Raw genomic sequence first — 21,416 nt, forward strand, 5'->3', positions numbered from 1 at the left:
GGGAAGATTAGCGGGCGATGATATCATGTGAGTGTTCATCTGCATAGAATCAAGAGAACTCGGTAGCTGTAGTGACAGATTTACTTCTCGTAATCTGCGTGATGTTTTCACACCATATACTTCTCCCCTCTCACTTGTGATCGATTTTGCAGATATAAGTATAAGTTATTTTACCTTGTATTCCTTCTTCCTTTTTTTTCTGGTATTTAGCAACGATAATGATAATATTTCTGCTCTCCTCATTCCTAAAACTGAGACTGAACACTGAAGAAGACGATAAGGATTTTGAAGAATGCCTTCTAGGACATATCATTAATCAAACAATCTTTCCGCGAAAGCAAAGAAGAACTGGCGAATGGTAGTTTTGAAACATGTATATCATGCTCGGATTATATATGTATATACTCAACACGTGCGCATTTATGTGTTTCCGACATGCTAGATAGAGCCTTGGATATAATGTTCTTTTTAAGCGACGAGGTCGCTACTCATTGATCTATTACACAGCGACGTCGCCGACTATCTCGAGGCTTCTTTGACTTATGCTCCTGAGAAAGCCCTAGAGTGTCTCCTACACCGTGTTGCACGTCATGGAGACCCAGCACCGAGAGAGTTCAAAAGTCTACATGATGAAATCGCCGAGATCTGATCATCATATCATTTCGTAGAGGTTCCCGGCCATAACGATGTCTAATGGACCCATCCAACGCCCGCGTACTCCCGAAGCATCGCTCTAATCCCGATACCAAGTTTATAGTCGTACTCATTACTCGGATCCTCCCGCAGTCATTGTTAACATCGCTGCTCCCAAAAGAACCCACCAATACCTAAAGTTCACAAGATTAGCACACCCATCTATCCAATTGACCTTGTCGCAAAACCCAACAAGAAAGGACTCACTTCTGTAAAAACGTCTTCTCCGGCACCTCCTTCTCCAGCTTTCCCTCCTTACTCAAAACAACCTTAGGGCCCAAGACAGGTTCCTTCCCCTCAACCATCCGTCTAATCTCGACTTTCGGCGCAAAGTCCCTTGTAGCACCCGCATCTATAACACCACTCTTAATCGTAACGCCCAACACCGCACCCTGTGAATCCAATGTCAAAAGAATAGTCGGTCTATAACCCTTTTCGAAATTCGACAAGGAAAGAAGAGAAGTGGAGCTTTTGAAGACAGCGGTGGCAGGATCGAAGATGCCTATGCGAGCGAGATTTTCATTGGGGTTACGGGAGTCCGATTCTGGAGATGAGGATATCTCGGGAAGGAGATCGGTAGGAGGATCGTAGGATGAGAGGGAGGCGGAGAGAGTAGAGGGGTTGTACGATATACTTGCTAGTGGGTATGCGGAGGCGGAGAGGAGGGGTTGGATGTAAATTGTTGCTGTGTCTGTTTGGTCTGTGATTGCAGCGGCCGAGGGAAGGAAGTGTGCGCAGAGCGCGAGGAGGAGAGTGGCGGGTTTCATGATTGTGCCTGGGTTATCGGGTTGGATTGTTGGAGCGAAGCTGGAGATTTGAGGTGAGAGCTTCGTGGAGCTATTGTCTGGGGAAGGCTGTGATTACGTAACATGATAAGCGCGAATGTTCGAGATTCCATGCTGTGGATCAATTTCAACGTTTGATTTATGGATTGTACGACACAATGTACAACGTTGAGAATTCATTCAGTTACGGCCTCAATTCAAGAAATTTGATATTTGCCTATAAAGTTCCCAGAGCATCTCGTGTTTCTCCTCTAACCATTCGACATAACATGACTGTTTGCCTGCAGAAACAACAGCTTTTCATAAGATTTGGCAAATAATGCCATTTGCATTTCAACTTGAGTATATACATGATTCCCTCAAAAACAGACAAAACCGAGGCACCCCTTGATCTATTTATCAATGCCGTGTAAAATACTCCTACCCAACCCCATAAAACCAAAGAATCAAGGCGAAAGAGAAAGGGGTATTATAAGACGCAATCAAGGTCCTTCTGACCGTGAAGACTCTTCATGTCCAGACTCTGTCTTATGATTTGGAGCATCTGACTCCTTCGTGTTACTCATATCTGCGTCAACTCCAACCTCGGCTTGCTCGGGGGTATTAGGCTCGTCGCTTTCTTCATCATCATCTTCTAATTCATCAGAGTCATCCGTCATATCTCCTTCCATTTTGTAACGCTCGTTTCGCTCAATTAACCCTTTGTAATAATCGGTCAACATTTCTGGCTTTGGGATTATTTTCCAATCAACACGGTGTAAAAATTCAAGCTCCAGTAATCCTAATTCTGCCAATTTGACACCACCAACTCTCGCATAAGTAGAATTGTTCCAGAAAATGTCCGAAAGTCCTTTGGAGGCTACCGTCGCTGCCGTGATCAAAAATCGATGAACAGTCAATGTTGTAATGGTAAATGCAGGGTATGATGCGCAAAGTTGATCAATGTAATAAACCATAGAAAGTAAGAGAGGAGGTTTTAGGGTTGCATGCTTTGCAAGCCGCGCCAGATAATCAAGCACGGAAATCCCAGGAGGTGACCTAGAACTCATCAGTAAAGAGGTATCCTGATACAATATGAATATACACACCTAGAATGAAAGCGTGTCAAGACCCCGCCTTGGGGAGGAAGAGCGTCATTTCTTTGAATCAATTCTGCGATCATACTAGCTATAAGGATGACCATATCCTCTTCCTCACAGTGCTCATACTGTCGAGGCAAAATCTTCACAGACGTTTGAGGTTTTACTCTTTTCGAGAGAGACTCCTTTTTACTGGAAGTATTCGCATCTTCAATTGCCGATTGGCGTCTCTTCATGCTTGGTGATTCTGGTTGTATTGGTGGGTTTATATTTCGTAATACATTGACGTTGGGTTGCTCTGGCGCAATGGTGGGTTCCGGAGGAGGATCTTCTACTTTCACCTCCGCGGACGGCGATGCTCCATCTGCCATCCTAGAAGGCATCATGGGAGGACTCCACTGCGTAGATGCATCAACATAGACCCATTTCTTTGGTTGCGACTGGGGTGTCGATTGCTGTTGTGGTTGTGGCGAAGGAGAAGGTTTGTTTGCAGCCGATGTTCTGCGCGACAGTGAGGGTCGTGTCGCAGTAGGTGCATAGTGATAGAGAGTAGGAGAAGCTTGAGATCTGCTCAGTGATGGCGACTTCAACATATTCCTTTTTCAAACTGAATCATGATCAGTGCCTTCCGACTCTGGACTAAATTGGCGGAGTGGAGTTGAGTGAGTGGGTAAGAACGATGGGGTGGGGTTTTGATAGGGCGTGGTGTCAGAAATAGCTGCGATTCGATACTTTTGATAATCGTGGAAGGACCTAAGAGAGAAAAGTAGGAATGAATGTACAGTACAGTCTTATACGAAGTAAGGTTTTGATTCTAGCGACTTTGTGATGTATCTGGGTTTAGTAAGGAGGAAGTAAGTAGGAAAGGAAGCAAAAGAAATAGTCGATAAGGTGGAAGAAAAGTGTTGACGGGAAAACTTTGCTTGAGAATGAATCCGGTTAATGTTTAATAGGATAGATAGTATTTGACTATGTAGGATGTGTATATATGTATATATGTATATACCTAGGTATATATATGTATGTATGTATGTATGTATGTATGTGATAGATACTAGGCGATAATGACTCGTGGTACAACCACAATCATGGATGTCTTCTTCTCCTCCTCTTTCTATCGAGTATTTGGTATTCAATTTGTGTGATCAATTGATATCATTTTCGTTATCTTGTGTGAATGGAAGATCCATGGATACCTTGAACTACCTAGGTACTTTCCACTACCTTCCTCCCTACCTCCGATCCATGTGAAGAATTCCAATCCCATCCCACGCTTATTAACTTATAAGGTAAAACCCCAGACTCCAGAGTAGCGCGTCATCCTTCAGTAATAGTAATAGTAATAGTAATAGTAATAGTAATAGTAATAGTAATAGTAATAGTAATAGTAATAGTAATAGTAATAGTAATAGTAAAAGTAAAGAAAGAGTGTTCGGTTCAGAGCAGAATACATAGAAATAGAGTATCTCCTATGTGATGTCTATCTGACCTACAAAATATCTACCTGCCTCAATTACCCGTACCTACCAAGGTCTCTCCATATTGTAATAATCATCGTAATCTTACATACCGGATCCTTCTTCAAGCAATTGATTGCACTGTTATTTAATATTTGTCTTTCAACAATTACATTGTTGTTGTTCTTGTTTTAAAAGAGGTAGGTATTGTATGGTATTGTACGAGATCCAACTCATTCGTCATTAACCTTAGTTCTAATGGAACCTTATTAACAAATTCCCTATCCTATCTGCGTACAACATTCAAACATTCTTTCTATCCAACCTACTGCTAATAAATCAACCACGAATCACACCATCTTACCTGTCGATCATAAATCAATTCAAAAAAAATATTTCTTGCTACGTCTAATAACTTCCGTCGTCATCGGGTGCCATTTCGAGATAGTTTTCCCTACATTCACTGGTTTGAAAGTACAATATGGCTAGAAGTTTAGCCACACAACGATGGCCGCTCTTGATTCGAAATGCCAGGTCTACCTCGCAGCAGATCGCCAACTTGAAAGGTCTGAAGAATGAAATCGTTGGACATGCTTTAAAGAAAGAAATGGTTGTAACCATGGGCCTCGTGGAACCTGTCGTACGCCTATGTTTCAACAAGTCGGTTCCCAAACATCAGGACGGAAAGGCACACGACCATAGTTATCCGATCCGACCATCACAAGAAGAGGAGGAACAGGAAATACTTCGACTGCAAGCCCTTCAAGTCTTAGGAAGCCTAGCATATGGTTAGCAGATTTACTATACTCATTGTACCCTTTCACTAACATAAGCTAGGTGGTCCAGCTTTCCTTGCGCCATTACACTATGGCTCTGCGCTCCCAGCTATCCTATCGAACTTTTGCCCATCGAATAATCCACCACAAACAGTTCTCGCAGCACTTTGGGCCCTGACCAATCTTGCAGAATCTGCAATGCTTGCCACAAGTGCACATCCTATCACCATCAAATCTCTGGCCGCAGCGTTATTCACACGCCCGCACCTTGCCTCGCTAACTCGCATCATTTCCCAGAAATCTTCATCGCACATTATACAAAATCAAATCTCGTTGGCGGCATCACTTATAGCTCGAATATGCTTACAGGAGTCTCACCAACAAAGTCTAGCAACTTCCGGTGTTCTGGATGCTTTAGCTGTGAAGCTAGCCAGCTTTGTTGTTGCTCAGGGACTGGTTATTCCAGGTGCAGATATTATTGCGCATAGAGACGGACTACTGGAATACTTCCCCCAAGCTTCAGCCTCATGCGTCAGCTTTCCGGCGATTTTAGAGGCTCTCGCTAGTATTGTAGCCGAATCCAAGTTGAGAGCTTCACAACTACTTTATCACCCATCAATTATGGCCGTATTTCCATCGATACCAGCAGGGGAGGATCCGATCCCGCAACACTCAAGAGCTGCTTGGAATGCGTCCAATACAGGAGGCTTAGGCTCAAAGCAAAGTCAATTGAATGCTATTGATTATTTACTCCCGATCATTCCACAACATCCAGTAAAGAGCGCACAGGCTTTCGCATTTCCGCCACTTGGTTCATCTAGCTCTCGGGAATCTCCCAATGGTCGTGGAAAGTCTAGTTCTGCTTCCACATGGGGCGGCGCCCTAGATCGCAATGGCTCACCACCGGAAAGTCAAGTGGTTCCAGATGAATCTGAAACCCCCATGGTTGCATATTTGATATTTATCATGAGGTCACGAGAAGGCAAGGAGAGACTTATGGCTGCATATCTGCTAACAGTTTTATTTCGAGTCGGTCTCATCAACAAAGTCCGAGAACCGACATTAGCTTTGCTAGTCGTGCCGCTTCTTGTGCAGATGTTGAATGAAGATTCCACCTCAGTAAGGTCTAGGGATGCTTCTCATGATCATGAAACGTTGAGGATTGAGTGGTCAATCACAGAAATGGCTCCACGAATATTATCCTTATTGATCACGGATAGCGAACATCTTCAAAAGGCCACTTTTCAAAACAAAGCAATGCCTAAGCTATCTAAGTTGATAAAACTGGCTTATGAGCCAGTACCAAAGAGTGAAAATGCCCAATTCTGGTCACCTACTCAGTCGAATGAGGCCGAAGATTTTGCGGAACAAACCCCATCCTCACGTCTTGGCGATCCTGGTCAATCTGCTCTCCTTGTTCACAAAATAAAAGTAAGGGAAAGCGTGTTGAGAGCTGTAGCCTCTCTTGTTCCTTTCAAAGAAGAACACCGAAAGTCCGTCGTGGATAATGGTATCATTCCTTATATTGTGGAATCGCTAAACCCTAGCCCCCAAAGACCATCAACCAAGGTCAATGATAAAAGTGACAAAACAGAGAAGAAACCCGAATCAAACGGCGTTGAGGGTAAGCAGGATGGGTACGGGATCAACCACGTGGGCGTTCTTATCGCTGCTTGTACCGCTACCCGCGCCTTGGCAAGATCGGTCTGTATACTTCGGACTACCTTGATTGATAATGGGGTGGTTGCACCAATATTTCCCCTTCTCACTCACTCAGATGTCGAAGTCCAGATTGCTGCTACGGCTGCAGTCTGCAATCTTTTGACTGATGTTGCCCCAATGCGAGAGGTTTGTACACATTCGATGCTATTATCACCTCGTTACTAATTCATTCGCAGAGTTTCATGGAATGTGGGGTACTTAGGATCCTTTGTGAACAGGCGCACTCGACAAACGCAAAGCTTCGTCTCAATGCTACCTGGGCACTCAAACACTTTGTTTGTGGTGTTGGCAATGAGGCCAAAAGAAAGTGTTTGGAGGAGTTAGGTTCTGGATGGTTAGACCACCTCATTTGTAATGATACAGAAGATGAAGCACTTCTCAAAGAAAGCAGTTATAGCACAGCCTCTGGGCCTGATGATGCTATGGACGAAGATGTGGAGATGAGTCAGTTTGAAACACCAATGAATGGTTCATTCCCAGCCCATAGCAACTCCAGATCTAGTAGTAGCAATCGCAGCAAAAGCTTACAGCAAGCAGAAGCTAAACTCGCAGCTCTAAGGGAAGCTGAACTAAACCCGGCTAAAAAGGCCAGAAAAGACGATCTTGCTGTTCAAGAACAAGGTCTGGATTTCATACGAAATTTGATTTCAAGTGCAGGATCAAGCAATAGTGGCACTGCAGAAAACACTGAAATGATCGACTTTCTTTTCAATTCTTTGGGTCAAGACCGAGTTTTCGATATTCTGGCATCCAAGCTTCGACCAAAGATCATCAGTATTCCCTCCAACACTAATCGCAGAGATTCTAATGCACAAGAGAAGAAAGTCATAACCCCTCAACCAGAGATTATTGTCGCTGTCGTTTATATCCTAGTTCATATGGCCGCCAGTATCCCTCAACATCGTCAAATCGTCATCGCCCAAACTGAACTCCTTAAACTTCTCGTCCCTCACTTCACGAATAAAGCTTACGAAGTACGAGTCGCATTGTGCTTTCTGGTCTCCAACCTCACCTGGGTGGATGATTCGAATGATGGGCCCGCTTGCGCGCAACGCGTACATAATTTGAAACAACTCGGCATCCTCGAAAAAATTGAGAATCTGGAACATGATCCGGAATTGGATGTGAGAGAAAGAGCTAAAGTTGCTCTTTGGCAGATGAAAGCTCCAGTTCTCAGTTGATTAACTGCAAAACTCCTAAACATGTGTATATGGGGAATGGGTATTCTGGGTTTTAAAGCATGGGCGTTTGGAATGGGGATTATAAACCTGTGTATTTATGAATGGATGGCATCGGTTATGGAGCGTTTGTATTATCACGCCGGGATATAAATTCAAGGGATGGGGAAGCAAATCATCGATGGGTTGTTGATAAGGTATCGAAATATTCTCAGGTTGAACATCATCAATGGAAGCACGTTGGTCTGGTGAAATAGTAATTTAATTCGAAATCTTTTAGTTGAACCACCTCAGTAGTTAGAAAACAATGACACCTGACGAAATGTTTTTCACTAATCAAGGATTTGTGAATGTTAGAATTCCTTGTAAGGGGTAGAGAAAATCGACAGTATTTCGATGTGTGACCTTTTGGAGAATGATAAATTTAAATCATTGGGTAGTGAAAGCACCTCGGATTCTCACTCCATCGGATGCGTTCGATGGAGTACTGGTGTACCTAGGTAGGTAGGTAGGTAGGTAGGTAGGTGGTAGGCAATGATACGGGTCGGATCACGTGCAAATCAAGCTTTGGTGAATTTTTTATTGACCCACAGAGAGAGTCCTTTCTGCACAACCTAGTAATAAATATCTGGAACTAATGATTCGTAGACAAGAGTAACTGGGGCTCAACAATTAATAGCTTTACAAGACGAGTGTCAAGTTACCTGGAATTGAAAAAATGAATAGAGTACTCACTGAAAACAAGGCCGAGGCTTCGACTACTACATCAAGTGTTCTTGTTCCTCTCAAGACCACTTTGGAAACGAGAGCTCGATATTCATTGCTCAGTGTTTACATCGCCAGCGTTCCAGCGAAAAAAGCCAGTGGTGTTCTTAAGTAAGTGTTGGCCCTTATTTTTGTGAAACTATGCACGTACTCATACTTTCTCAGTTTAACAAGAAGACTCTTTCCTGAAGATGGTGGCTATGATCTACAGCACATAAGAAGATTTGCGAAACAAACAGACGTTCCAGGTCACGTTCGCACTTCTATGCTAGAAGCAAGATCGAAGAGCGATGACTCAGTTGAAATTGAATCTTCCGAGCTTTTCCTTCTTGTGGGAGCTGCAAATCTCATCAGCTCGGAAGAATTGCGCGGTGCCCTTTCTCCAATTTTAGATTCAGCAACCATTTGTTCCATCGAAGTACCTTTGTTAGCCCCGACATCGCAAGAACAAGCGAAGTCTTGGTCGTCTCAATACTGGCCCATAGTATACAAGAAAAGTAATCCATTTGGTCCCCACCCAGCAATTGTATCTAGAGCAGAAGAAGAAATACAAGGAGAAGTCGAGAAGTATATGGACTTAGCGGCTGAAGTAGCTCGTTCTTCAAGCACGACAGGCGTTGGAGAAAAAATCGGTGCTGTAGTTGTCGAACGAAAGAATGGAGTTGCGCGCATACTTGCGATTGCTGGTGACGCGCGATGGATGAATTGGCCACGGGTTGGGTCTGGTAATGTTACGGCGCATGCATCGCTTCGAGTTATTGCAATGGTAGCAGATGGAATTAGAGTTCAAGAAGAACGAAAAGCTGGCAAAGATTCAGAAGCAAATACTTCAAAACAAAAATCAATTTTCCGAGATCAATCATTGGATGTCCTCGAGGCAGAGCACCACAACTCGGCTGAATGGATTGACGGATATCTTTGTCATGAGTTGGAGCTTTATATAACACATGAGCCTTGTGTTATGTGCTCCATGGCTATCGTACATTCTCGCTTTGGACGAGTAATATTTGGACAACGTATGCCAAAGACTGGTGGTATGTGTGCAGACAGCGAACTCGGCCACGGACTATTCTGGCGTAAGGAACTGAACTGGTCGTTGCTAGCCTGGCAGTGGACTTCTGGCAAAGAAGATACCGAAACATCCAAAGAATTACAAAGCCTAGTGTCTCATCTTGGTATACACGCCTGATGTTCCGAAGAGGCTACAAGAAAATGCTTTCTAAGCCCCCACGATCATTCAGACTTGAGCATCAAACCACGACTCTGATAATAGTGGCCACTGATACCTAATATCTCGATTGGAAGCGTAGAATAAATTCACTCCCATGGTTGCAGTGGTAAGCAACGGTTAAATCGGCATAATTGTCCCAGCTGGTTTACAAAGATTCGAACTTACCAAATTTGAAAGGGCCAAGAGAGCTGAACATTCAGCCAGATATCATATCGCTTTCAACCGTGGGCTGCTTAAACTCAAATCAAGTCCGAACGTAATCATGGCAGGGCAGATTACACGAATGAAGATGGAAATTTTCGTTTGTCATAGATCTTTCTGTCTAAAGACCCCTTAGAAGAACGTGCTCTATGCCGAGCTCCCTTCTCATAGACTTCTAAACTTCGAGAATCCTTCTATGAAACAACGCCATCGCTTCTAGCATCCCGACTCAAATGCTTATCAGTGCCAAGAACGCCTTGGGTCTGCAATGCAGTGGCGCAGATGGCTTACAGTCAATATGGAGTGATTGTATATGGCATGTATTGTTATTCGTGGATAGATCGAGATCAAGCAGTCTCTTCGGCCCATAACGCTACAAAATGGAGGGTTTATACTTCCTTATAGACGGCAACATAGCTGCTGCCTCGTATGGTGCAGTACACGCTACATTATTAGGCTACACAGAAATCAAACCAATCGATTTATTGAATCTAAAATTGCCTTGAAGTTTGATACAATGCCGTCGCTGGTAACACTACGAGTGCATTAAGCGAATCAATACAACCACCCATGCTCGCGATATATTTGGTAAAAATCACCCGGTAGTACGTGTTACAGGGCTTGATTGGAGAGATTTGAGCAACCTTGTACCAACCTCTGGACTGCAAACGTGCTAGATCTATAACATCTGATTTGTCGTATTTTTGATTCTTCAATATCAGCCTCGTCGGCTGTAGCCACTATATGCAACACACTTTTCGTCACTTGTGAAGCCCGTTTCTATATCATAATCTGTAATTCGTTGATATATAAACATGTTTGGTACAACCACATTTACCACGCCACAAATTGGACGGGAACCTGCCATATTCAGTGATTTCTACATTGAGTAATGTTGTGAGAGACAAATCGCTCACCAATTCAATGTTACCCAATGGCTTGGCTGGCGCTTTCATTCACTGCTTGATAAAGCTGACTGCCCTCGTGGGTGTTTTATAATGCAACTCTGCTTCAAATTTCTTGAAGATTGAAAGTGATATAAGACAAGCATAGAATTCAGAACTCTCTAGTCCTTCAAAGCCATCTAACAATGGCGAGCCCAGAGCTTCCAAGAGAATCCGCACCTCATCCATCAGCTCCCGCTGCTCTTCACACAACATCGGGTGGAAATGCCGTTTGGCACAATTTTAACAATGATTTTGCTCACATCCAAGATCCCAATGAGAGACGAAGACTCGCTCTAGCGGAAATCGATCGCGCTCCTTTCGGATGGTACCATGTTCGTGCGTGTGTGGTTGCCGGCATTGGGTTCTTTACCGATTCTTATGATATCTTTGCTGTTGGACTCCTCACCACCATGCTGGGAATAGTTTATTTTCCGCACAACAAAGGAGTTATGCCAACTACTTCCGACACGGCAATCAAGGTCTCGACGAGTGCGGGAACGGTGGTTGGTCAATTTGGATTTGGTATCTTGGCGGATATTGTAGGACGGAAGAAGATGGTATGTGCGTTGATGATAGGCAATGCCTCAATGCTTATATGTCATCGCAGTATGGACTGGAGTTGATCATTATCATTTTTGCTACGTGTGAGTACGGATGCTTCGTTAACTTTTTTGTGTCAATTTCGTACTTCTGTCACTTGATTTCACTCTCTACTCGTGTGTTTCATTCTATGTACTCTTTCTCTCCATGCAGCAATAATACTTCATTGTTGTCATTTTCTCTTGAATACTGTGCTTGACGGGGAACACTAACCCTCTAACCCTACAGTGGCACAATCTCTAACCTCGAGTTCTCCGGCTGTGAACATCGTGGGCGTCATAATCTTCTGGCGTGTTCTTATGGGTATCGGTAAGCTTATGATCCTGCCATCTTCAAACAGACATGAATGGAAAGAACTGACTCAATTGGTAGGAATTGGTGGTGATTACCCACTCTCATCTATTATCACATCAGAGTAAGCTTCTTTTCTATCAGCCATCAAATCTTGGGTTCTGAAATTGGGGAATCCATTCTACTCATTGGGGGAAAAATTGGGCAAATCATCATTGCATTATTGTGAAAAGCTATGGATACTTAGGATCCTTTGAAACTTCATCTTCATGCAATATTCTCGCTCAAAACCAAGCATAGTCTAACAAGCACATAGATTCGCTACCACCAAATGGCGTGGAGCAATGATGGGAGCAGTCTTCGCCATGCAAGGAATCGGCCAATTCGTCGCCGGTCTTGTCATGCTAATCTTAGTCGCCGGCTTCAAAGAATCTCTCCTGACCGCCAAATCCGCCGCAGTATGTCAAGGGGTATGCGGCTTGGCAGTTGATAAAATGTGGAGAGTACTTATTGGATTTGGTGCGGTGCCAGGTATGTAAATATACTCCTGAGTTTAGCGAAAATAGGCTGTCCGTCAAAGTATCCACTAATACCCGCTGCGCTAGCTTGTGTGGCACTCTACTACCGACTCACGATCCCCGAAACACCGCGCTATACATTCGATGTTGCGCGCGATGTGGAACAAGCGCAATTAGATGTCGAAGCATATATAGCCGGTAAAGCAGAAGGACACCCGGATGAAATAGCGCGAGTCCAGGGACTCCAGGCCGGCAAGTCTCAAATGAAAATCCCCAAAGCTAGTTGGAGTGATTTCGTCGCTTATTATTCGCAATGGAAAAATGGGAAAATCCTCTTTGGTACGGCTGGTTCTTGGTTTTTGCTCGATGTGGCTTGGTATGGATTATCGTTGAATAATCCTGTCATATTGACTGCGATCGGTTATTCAACGGGTCCGACGGTCTACAAAACCCTATTGAATACCGCGATTGGAAATCTCATCATTGTGTGTGCTGGTGCGATCCCAGGGTATTGGGTTACGGTTGCAACAGTTGATACGATTGGACGGAAGCCGATCCAACTTATGGGATTTGTTGTTCTCACGATTATTTTTATCGGGATGGGTTTTGGTTACCATAAACTTTCGGGGCATGGGTTACTGGGTCTTTACGTGGTTGCCCAATTTTTCTTTAACTTTGGTACGTGCTCTTTTTTCTCTCCCCTTCCCTTTCCCTCCCTCTGCAACCCTAGAACCTCCCAAAATGCCAATCCCGCAACTGACCATCCCCCAGGACCCAACACAACAACCTTCATCGTGCCGGGCGAATGCTTCCCCACGCGCTACCGCAGCACCTCTCACGGGTTCAGCGCCGGCATGGGCAAGATTGGTTCCATCATCGGCCAAGCGGCCATCGCGCCCCTGCGTGTGCGAGGCGCAACTGCAAAATCTGCAAGCCCATGGTTAGATCATGTTCTGGAGATCTATGCAGTCTTCATGTTTGCGGGGATATTTACAACGCTGTGTATACCCGAGACGAAGAGGATTAGTTTGGAGGTGTTGAGTGGAGAGGATTATGGGAGTGAGGGGGTGAGAAGTGGGGGGAGTGGGAGTGAGAGGGGGAAAGGGGTCGAGGTGGAGGCGAAGAGTGTTTAAGGAGGGGGTGTAGGTTGTTGCTTGATGGACGAGGATAAATGGGTGAGGGGAGGGAAGGGAGCAATAGTATGATGTGATATGATGATAATGAACAAAGCTGCTGGTATCAGCAAAGTCCTTGATTAATGCTAAATTAGGAGCAAACCAAATGGAATCCTGCATGTAACTTCCCTATTAGTGAACAAATGCTTGAGAAAAGATTAAGCACCGAGTTGGTAGTCTTAGACAACGCATAAATTATGAAGTGCTTCGATCTTCCCAGGGTTTGGACTATTTATGTGAACTGCTCTGCCACAGAAAATCCTGTCCTCTATGAGGAGTGAAAATATGGTTCAGCTAAAAGACAATGGCACCTGATGAATTGTTTTCCTCCCCTCAATAAATGTGCATTCAATTCACTCTACCTAGCCGCCAGGAGTATACAAGTCTCAAAACTCAAGCCGTCGAAAAGTATAGCACGGCACGGCACCCCCCCACAGCCTCAATGCATCATCCCTATCTTGCCTTCTCTACAACTGCCTACATGCTAACGAAATACCTCGAAACATATTCCAACATGACTCAATAGGATATTTACTCGATCAAATTTCAGCTATTCAACATGCTAGACAGAGTTCACTCCTACATCTACTTCACCAACGGACTTGATTGCAAATAGGCCAAAATCAGTACTTCGAGAATTTGTAGACACGACCCAAGAACTCACACGAAAGCATTGGGACATATTCCATGAATTTTCGTTTCTCATTGCTTTCTAGTTACAAGGTTTTTCTGCTTTTCTTCGAAGTCAAGGCTCATGACCAGTCCAGTAGAAAAGAAAGAAATAATAATGTCAGAAGATCTCTAGAAAGCTCAAAATGAACCATTTACCCATCAGTTAAAGCACATTTTGATTCGTGCGTAAATGGAAGCAGGCGATGCAATAACATACGCCAAGCTAGCTAAAGAAGAAAAGAAAAAGAAAAGAAGCCTCGAAGGTTACAAGAAGAGCCTTTCTTCCCATCGGACAACACGATGTAGAGAAGAGAGACGCAGAAGAAAGGTGTGGACACAAGATGTCTGCTCATGACTATCAAGTGAAAAAACCAATTGACACGCCAAAGAGTAACTAGAACCAGAAAACCACCGCTAGGAAACCAAAGAACAAGGGAAATCGAGTCTATTGTCGCGGTTAATGAAGGTACAAGTTGAGCTGCGCAGTCGCTCATATTGTACCCCGCGCTAGGGATAGAAGGTGTCATATTGAATCATGCTAAGATCTTTTTTTTTGATCAAGCTGCTATGGTACAAAAAGGCTGAAGACTCGCAAGAAAATTTTGCTTCCGTGATGCACGCTATCGCCAATTGAAATTGAAAAGAAACAGGTATGCACGAATGCGATACCTCTAGAATGATGCTAATGTAACAACAAAGGGCCGTGAAAATCGTTTGTGAATACAACCATAGAAGATGAACTGCCCAGAAAGCTCAATGCAAGATCGAAACCTTATCAAAAAGATTTAATCGTGATTAAATGCTAGATGAACTGTAACATCGACTGATTCGGAAATGAATATCGTTCCTCGTACCGTTACAAGCGTTGAAATCGTATCGTCATGCCGAAATTTCAAACAAATTTGATATCGAAAATTCGGGATTAAAACCAGTCGCTACCTGCTCCAGGCTGATTGCCAGATGGAGCGCCAGCTCTACCATAATTGTATGGATGAGCAGCGGCAGGGGAAGTAAGGCGACTGTTTGGTGGAAAGCCAGCTCCTTGCTGAGTTGGAGATTGCATTGCGGGAAGAGGTAAACCGTTGGTTATGGGTGCAGGGCCAATGCCATTTGGAAATCCTCCGGGAGAACTAACAAAAGGACCAGCTGATACATTAGACATGCCACGTTGGTGACGAGTAGCAAGTTGACCAGTCTCGTTGTCGTTAGGTGTGGTGGGACCAGTCGAGGTATTTCCGCGGTTTTCATTGCCCTGGATCTTGGCTTGAATGCGGCGACCATAAGGTGTGGTGCGAATAGCTGGCAGGTGGGGTCGGATAGCCTCAATGAGACGTGTCTTCATGTTCAAGTTGGCATAGTCCAAAGCGGTCTGAATGACATAGTTGGCGAATGAGTCTCGCAAAAGACCGTCAAGCTGATTAGGTTGGAGCATTTCCTCAATCAACATATCCTTGGATGGTTCTTGGGCGCATCGAAGACACTTCTCAATGACGTTTGAACTAAACTTCTGCTTTGACAACTGAGCAACTCGACCTGCGAACATAGCAACCAAAGGCTCGGTGAAGATAGGCTCGTTGAGATCGAGAATATATTGAACCACATAATTACCAAAAGGATCCTGAACCAACACGTAAGCATTGTTAGAGATCTGTCTAATCAACCAAGCTTTTTGATCGCCAGAAGCATGATCAATGCATCTTTGAAGGACACAGCAGCCATGTCTGTGAGTTCCGACATCCACGCAGTGCTGTCCAACGGCATCAAAAATGAATTGGGCATCTGTTGGAGAGAGTTTGTTCAGACACTTCTGAATGACATGATTGCCATTCAAATCCTGGATAAGCTCGACGACACGGTATCGCAAAGCGCCGATGATTGTCTGAACCTGACCCGCTGTGGAGATAAACTCGATCATCTTTTGTAAAGCTCGTGTTCCATGCTGATTCAGAGCAATGCGCACCAAGTCGTGCGAGGCATTCTCGATGAGGACAGTGCGTTCTTCATCGTTGCAGTATTCAAGCAACTTTTGACAAAGATAATTTCCAAAAGGATCGGTCATAAGCTCAATGACATGTTGGTTTGTCTCGAGCCAAATCATGTGAACTTGCTCGGGGTTGCGGTCTTCCAATTTCTTTTGCAAGTAACGGCAGCCATGTTGATCCTTGCATAATGCGTAGATCTCACCACCAAGCTGCTCTAAGGCTACGTTTGCGAAACGGTTCATTGCTGCAGAATATGTTAGCTTGCATCGGTTATAGGTACTCAAAAGCTTACCTTCTCCATCATTTTGACGACGTTGTTGAATGACTCGCGCTTGACTATCTCTCTGTCCACCATTGTGTTGTTGATACATCGAATTGCTATAGTTGTTGTAGGAATTTGGAGGAGGGTACATTTGTTGACCAAGTTGCATGTTCTGCATTCCCAAGCTCATCATATGCATACCATAATTATTATAATAGCCCTGGACTGGTGTAGGGTAATTTTGTTGGCCGCTTGGAGAAGTCACAGATGGTGACATCTGAGCTTGGGACATGCCTTGGGACATGGCTTGTGTTAAAGCTGGACCGAAAGGTGCAGCACTGGCTTGCAGGGCAGATTGGATCGATTGATAGCCACTCTGAGCCTCACGCAGAGTGCCATTGTCTCCAGAAGTCATTTCACGACTAAGTCTGTTCATAGCATTTGGTGGAATGCGACCCAAGCTAGCATTATGATTGTGCAAGTGCTGTTGAGCGTGCGAATTAGGAGTATTGTTGTTGTTCTGCATGCCGTTCGTAGATGTGCGAACTGTTGGGACGTCGTTGGCAGAGTAGGATGATTGAAGCTTTGGTGGAGTAGCTTGGACGTGCTTTGGTGGAGATGTCACTTGAGCAGTACCATCCTGCGGGCCTTCAAAATACTTCAGATCCAAGGAATGACGATAAGATGGGCGAACACTAATTGGAGACTCAGCGGTGCTAGATTGACCAACAGAGGTTGTGACTTGTTGAGGAGATTGAAGATTATTCATTGGAAGGCTTTGTTGATTTGGTCGATGGCGGGCAAACGAACTCCAACCATTAGCGTTGGACTCTGGTGCAGGTGATTGAGATAAGGCTAAATCAAGTGCTGCAGAAGAAGCGGAAAGCTGCATAGAGCGGTCAGCACAAGCTAGTGAATTTTTTCAAGATTGCGTACCAAACCAGGGAACTCGTCGCGACGAACAAGAATAGGGAATTTGTCATCGGTAGCGTTCATATTCAAATATTTATCAACGCTTCCGGGTGCAGCATTCTCATCTTCGCCGAAGAGAAAGCGAGTGGTATTGGTTTGGTCAAGGGACAACATATCGTGCATACCGTTGCGAGATTTAGTAACTGGCATAGAATATCTATTGAGACTTGAGGTGTATTAGCAAGATTTAACTTGATTCGAGGTCCGTAGATCGAAGATGAAAGGTCAGAAATTAAGATTTGCGTGAAATCAGATGTGGAGAAAGAGAAAATTGGAAAATTGGAAAATTGGAAAATGCTGAAGATATTGAGAAGGATAATATTGATTTTGAGTTTCTTGTAGGATGGAGTCTTGCTCAGCAAGTAGAAGAGGTAGTTGTTAACGATCAGAAAATAGAAAGGTTGTAAGTTTGAAAGGTTGAAGATCAAAAGTTGAAGGATATTTGAGGAGTAGGTAAAAGTCGGAAGGTAAATGGCACTAGTGGCCGAGTATATTGTTGAAGCAAAAGACAATAGGAAAATAGGCAAAAAGTAAATCGAACCATTCCCATTCGATAAAATCAAGTGAATATGTTGACCGATCGAAAGTGGTGAGTTGATGAGAAGGATATAGAGGGTATTGAGAGGATCGGAAGTATAAAAGTATGGAAATATTGAGGTCAAAGCGGTTGGAAGCGAAATATCTTATGACCCCTCTTCTGATGCAGCAGATTCACCTTTACATTGTATAATGGCAATGTGATATGTCATGGAAAGAAAAGAAAGAGGGAAAAGGTGATACTCGGTCTTTCAACAGTTTTCCCAACAGAAAAACTTGCTCAAGGAATATTCTGCAATTTGCCATTTTCCAGCTTCAGTGGCTCCGGAAATGGGATAAGTTCAAAACTGATGTGCAAGTGCCCCTACTTTGAGCAGCAACCAGGCGCAAGCTTGAAAAATGTTAAGTTGAAGCAGGAGCTACCCAATCGCATGCCCGGAGGTGAAGAAGACAGCCGCAGATTCATTCAACAGGTACTTGTTCATTGAATGCATATAGAGAATATACGGGGTTCTTTACATTCTGTCTTGTGGGAGAGCCTTGTAGTAAATGCAAACTTTTGACAATAATTGTTTGACGGCTGTGGGCAGAAAGAATTGTGCATATAAAAGTGCAAGGGAATTTTAAATACGTACGCATTGGTAGAGCGATGACTGGTTGGATCTTGTCTTACTGCTTCCTCCTTTTCATCTTCATCCGAATTGCGGCGTGAGCCCGGCACAGACTTTGAAGGTAGCTTATCATCAATTATTAGTCTAGACTGCATGATTCCAGCTTGCGGTGATGTGAGTTGAGAGCCAGATCTTCCTGGGCGATTATAAAGACCTGGAGGAGAGGTAATGCTAGAAGTCGAATATCTATTGGGACGAGAAAATGCTGAAGGAAATCCAGATGAAGATTCTCTGTATTCTGGTGGTGTGGTTGGTTCTGATTGATGGCCGGCGTTGTTGTTATTGTTGTTAGATCGACCAAGATCTTCTTGCATTTGCTGTAACTCTTGTTCGTCCCTTCGTTGTTGTAGGTCCAACAATTGCATCTCCGCCTCGAACCGCCTCTTTTGTTCACGGAGTCTCTCGTATTCGAGTTTCTTTTTCTCTAACTGATAGGATTGTCAGCTTTTATCGGAATGGGTTAAATGTCGGACGATATGAAAAAGCGCTTTGCACTGCAGGGAATATGCAGTTTTGCTTTTTGTCGAAGAAATAGGAGGTTGGAACCACAATGGCGTGGTAGTTGAGGAAGAAGAATCGCTTACCAGTTGTACTTTATGGTACGTCTATTGTTGAATTGTCAGTAAATGCTACGGTATCAGAAGAAATTTTACAATAGCATGAAAACTCAGAAAAGGCCATTGCAGGCAATAGCGATTGTTGCAATAGGCAGATTCAATTGGCTTACCGAGGGACCGTATTCTTGAGGTTCTTGCGCGGTACGCTGAGTGGTGATAGAGGCAATTGTTGGAACTCTCCCTGAATCGGTAGTGAATCTTCTCGTCAGTCCTCCACGACTCTCTTGAGGTTGTAACGATTGTGGCATTCGATTTCCATTTCGAGGAGGAGAAACAAGGCCGAGCATAGACGCATCATTCCTCGATGCCTGTTGGCTACGAAATCGCAACTCGTCCATTTGATCACTAGTGCTATTCGAATATGCCATAATGATAATCTATATGACTGTGATCAGTCAGGTCAGACTTGGAAATGCGCAATTCAAGGCTGGCTGGAGTGAGGGCTTGACGTGGGGTGCAATGCGCAAAGATACTGATGGATGAACCACGCATACACTTCACAATTTAACTCACCTACAAAAATATGAAAATAATCCAAAATATCCTCCTCGTCCTGGACGTCCAGGCGCGGGAACAGAAATGTTGTGTCAAAATGAGTGTATACAGAAGTTGGGGAGGTCGATGGCGCTAAACGAGGATAGACGCTACCACGCTAAGATGTGTGGACGTGCCCAAAGGATTGATTGCTTACAAGATTATCTAGGATTAGGATTTTCATGGGTTATATCGGAAGCATGGTGGTATCTTTGGGTTTAACAAGATGTGATAGATTTCAAATACTCATGTTGATGCATTTCTCGAGTCAAATCAAGTTAACAGAAAAAAGAATTCACGGCAAATTGGAATGCACCGGTAATAGATAGAAATCTATTGGCAAAGTGTCAAGCTCCCTTCAATTCATGCCAGCATCCAACCGAGTTTTGATCAGTACCCAGTCTCGACGATAGAGGAGTGTACGTACAACCACTTTATAACCTCGATAAGAAACAATCGAGTGGGCAAAATTTGATTGTATCCAGCTTGATCTGCTTGTTTTAACAATTGCATATATATACATGATTTAGACTCTGAAAAGCGTTTATATATATACATACATACGGATGTATATATATTCCATTGAAGATTTTCCCCTTTTTCGTTTCCTTCTCACCATCTCCCGCATTAATACTAAGATGGACCCTGATTCGATTCATTCGAGGGGTAATAGCTTGCTATTTTGACCAATCGATCAGGGGGTTTAAACTTTCAGTAACGTGCAGCAACTTCTGTATGTTGGCAGGCACTCAAGCACCTTTTTGCCCAACCTCCTTTACTTTATTTCCCAACGGTAACGGTAAGCTCTTGAAAAAGATTAATGAGATGTGAATGTGAATGTGAATGTGAATGCGATGTATCGCATTCTCGTGCAATGAGCAAAATGAGGAAATATCAAGGTAATCACGGGGCGCCATGATCCCCAATCTCAAATACTTTCGATACTACTTTGAGGCGGGGGCGTTGATGAAACATTTACAGCCCTCCCCCCAGTCTTCGTAATCGGGAGGTCTACTTCCACATGTATCCTATCAAAAGGCTTGATCTATGAGCCTCTCCAGCCTCTTTTCAATTTCGAAGCACAAATCCAATGCACACATTCAAATTCGTACTATATTCTTGTCGCTGTTTAATGATCTCATCTAGATCGACTGTTAATCCATCATGTACTTGAGTTTTGAGCACTTAGGTATGCATCTTCAGGATCCGTAGAACTCTAAATCCACAATTCCTCGCAGGAACAATCACTATTATCCTCTTTAAGTCCTTCTCTTATTCCACCATCCACTCAATCAGTGGCAAAAGTCTTGATGTGTGGAGTACCAAAGCTACCTAATGCGTCTCCAATCAATTTTTGTCACGATCTTCTGCATGCAAGTCGAAATCCTCGAATCATACCGCACGTCAACTGCAGCTTGTAATGACGTTAGTCTCCTCGGAGCCTTAAAACACCAGGAAGCTCCTCTGAAGCAAATTTCAGGAACTCATTCTGAATCATCAACATTCCTTTTGCAATTGCGTTGTGAGTCAAAAATCTTCTTATTCAACTCATCACAACACAATAATATCAGTGACTGAGAGTGGGGTTGTGCTCTGTGGCGTGCAAATGATAGAGAGCAAAAAGTAGCAAGAAACCCAAATCTAGAGGTGAGGCATATGTTCCAAATTTACAATCTTGGAAGAAGAACATTTGTTGATGCCGAGCAACGTCTCAGCATATGTAGAACGTTGCATACAAGAAAGGATAGAGT

At 43.8% G+C, this 21,416-nt stretch overlaps 6 protein-coding genes across 6 annotated transcripts; 3 read left to right on the plus strand and 3 right to left on the minus strand.

The window, feature by feature from the left end:
• Positions 1-766: 766 nt before the first annotated feature.
• Positions 767-1,460, minus strand: EAE97_006817 (uncharacterized protein; the record flags this gene model as incomplete). Its single annotated transcript, XM_038877330.1, has 2 exons — positions 767-827; positions 901-1,460. 2 exons carry the CDS (start codon positions 1,458-1,460, stop codon positions 767-769), a joined length of 621 nt encoding a protein of 206 aa, XP_038731520.1.
• Positions 1,461-1,960: 500 nt separating this feature from the next.
• EAE97_006818 (uncharacterized protein) lies at positions 1,961-3,526 on the minus strand (the record flags this gene model as incomplete). Its single annotated transcript, XM_038877331.1, has 2 exons — positions 2,567-3,526; positions 1,961-2,516 (listed from the first exon to the last, which is right to left on the minus strand). The coding sequence occupies exons 1-2, from the start codon at positions 3,148-3,150 to the stop codon at positions 1,961-1,963; spliced, it is 1,140 nt and encodes a 379-aa protein (XP_038731521.1). The 5' UTR covers positions 3,151-3,526.
• A 969-nt stretch (positions 3,527-4,495) lies between these two features.
• On the plus strand, positions 4,496-7,693 carry EAE97_006819 (uncharacterized protein; the record flags this gene model as incomplete). The annotated part of the gene is made up of 3 exons (XM_038877332.1): positions 4,496-4,802; positions 4,852-6,638; positions 6,689-7,693. The coding sequence occupies 3 exons, from the start codon at positions 4,496-4,498 to the stop codon at positions 7,691-7,693; spliced, it is 3,099 nt and encodes a 1,032-aa protein (XP_038731522.1).
• A 715-nt stretch (positions 7,694-8,408) lies between these two features.
• EAE97_006820 (uncharacterized protein) lies at positions 8,409-9,644 on the plus strand (the record flags this gene model as incomplete). The annotated part of the gene is made up of 2 exons (XM_038877333.1): positions 8,409-8,566; positions 8,621-9,644. 2 exons carry the CDS (start codon positions 8,409-8,411, stop codon positions 9,642-9,644), a joined length of 1,182 nt encoding a protein of 393 aa, XP_038731523.1.
• A 1,333-nt stretch (positions 9,645-10,977) lies between these two features.
• Positions 10,978-13,376, plus strand: EAE97_006821 (uncharacterized protein; the record flags this gene model as incomplete). The annotated part of the gene is made up of 7 exons (XM_038877334.1): positions 10,978-11,391; positions 11,442-11,478; positions 11,663-11,743; positions 11,807-11,849; positions 12,042-12,256; positions 12,331-12,921; positions 13,015-13,376. 7 exons carry the CDS (start codon positions 10,978-10,980, stop codon positions 13,374-13,376), a joined length of 1,743 nt encoding a protein of 580 aa, XP_038731524.1.
• Positions 13,377-13,707: 331 nt separating this feature from the next.
• EAE97_006822 (uncharacterized protein) lies at positions 13,708-19,713 on the minus strand. The gene is made up of 7 exons (XM_038877335.1): positions 19,645-19,713; positions 19,242-19,508; positions 19,099-19,119; positions 18,479-18,942; positions 17,271-17,472; positions 16,365-17,220; positions 13,708-16,316 (listed from the first exon to the last, which is right to left on the minus strand). Exons 2-7 carry the CDS (start codon positions 19,497-19,499, stop codon positions 15,013-15,015), a joined length of 3,105 nt encoding a protein of 1,034 aa, XP_038731525.1. The 5' UTR covers positions 19,500-19,508; positions 19,645-19,713; the 3' UTR covers positions 13,708-15,012.
• Positions 19,714-21,416: the final 1,703 nt, after the last annotated feature.

The sequence above is a fragment of the Botrytis byssoidea genome, assembly GCF_014898295.1.
Source record: "Botrytis byssoidea strain MUCL 94 chromosome Unknown BBYS_013, whole genome shotgun sequence".
NCBI lineage: Eukaryota > Fungi > Ascomycota > Leotiomycetes > Helotiales > Sclerotiniaceae > Botrytis > Botrytis byssoidea.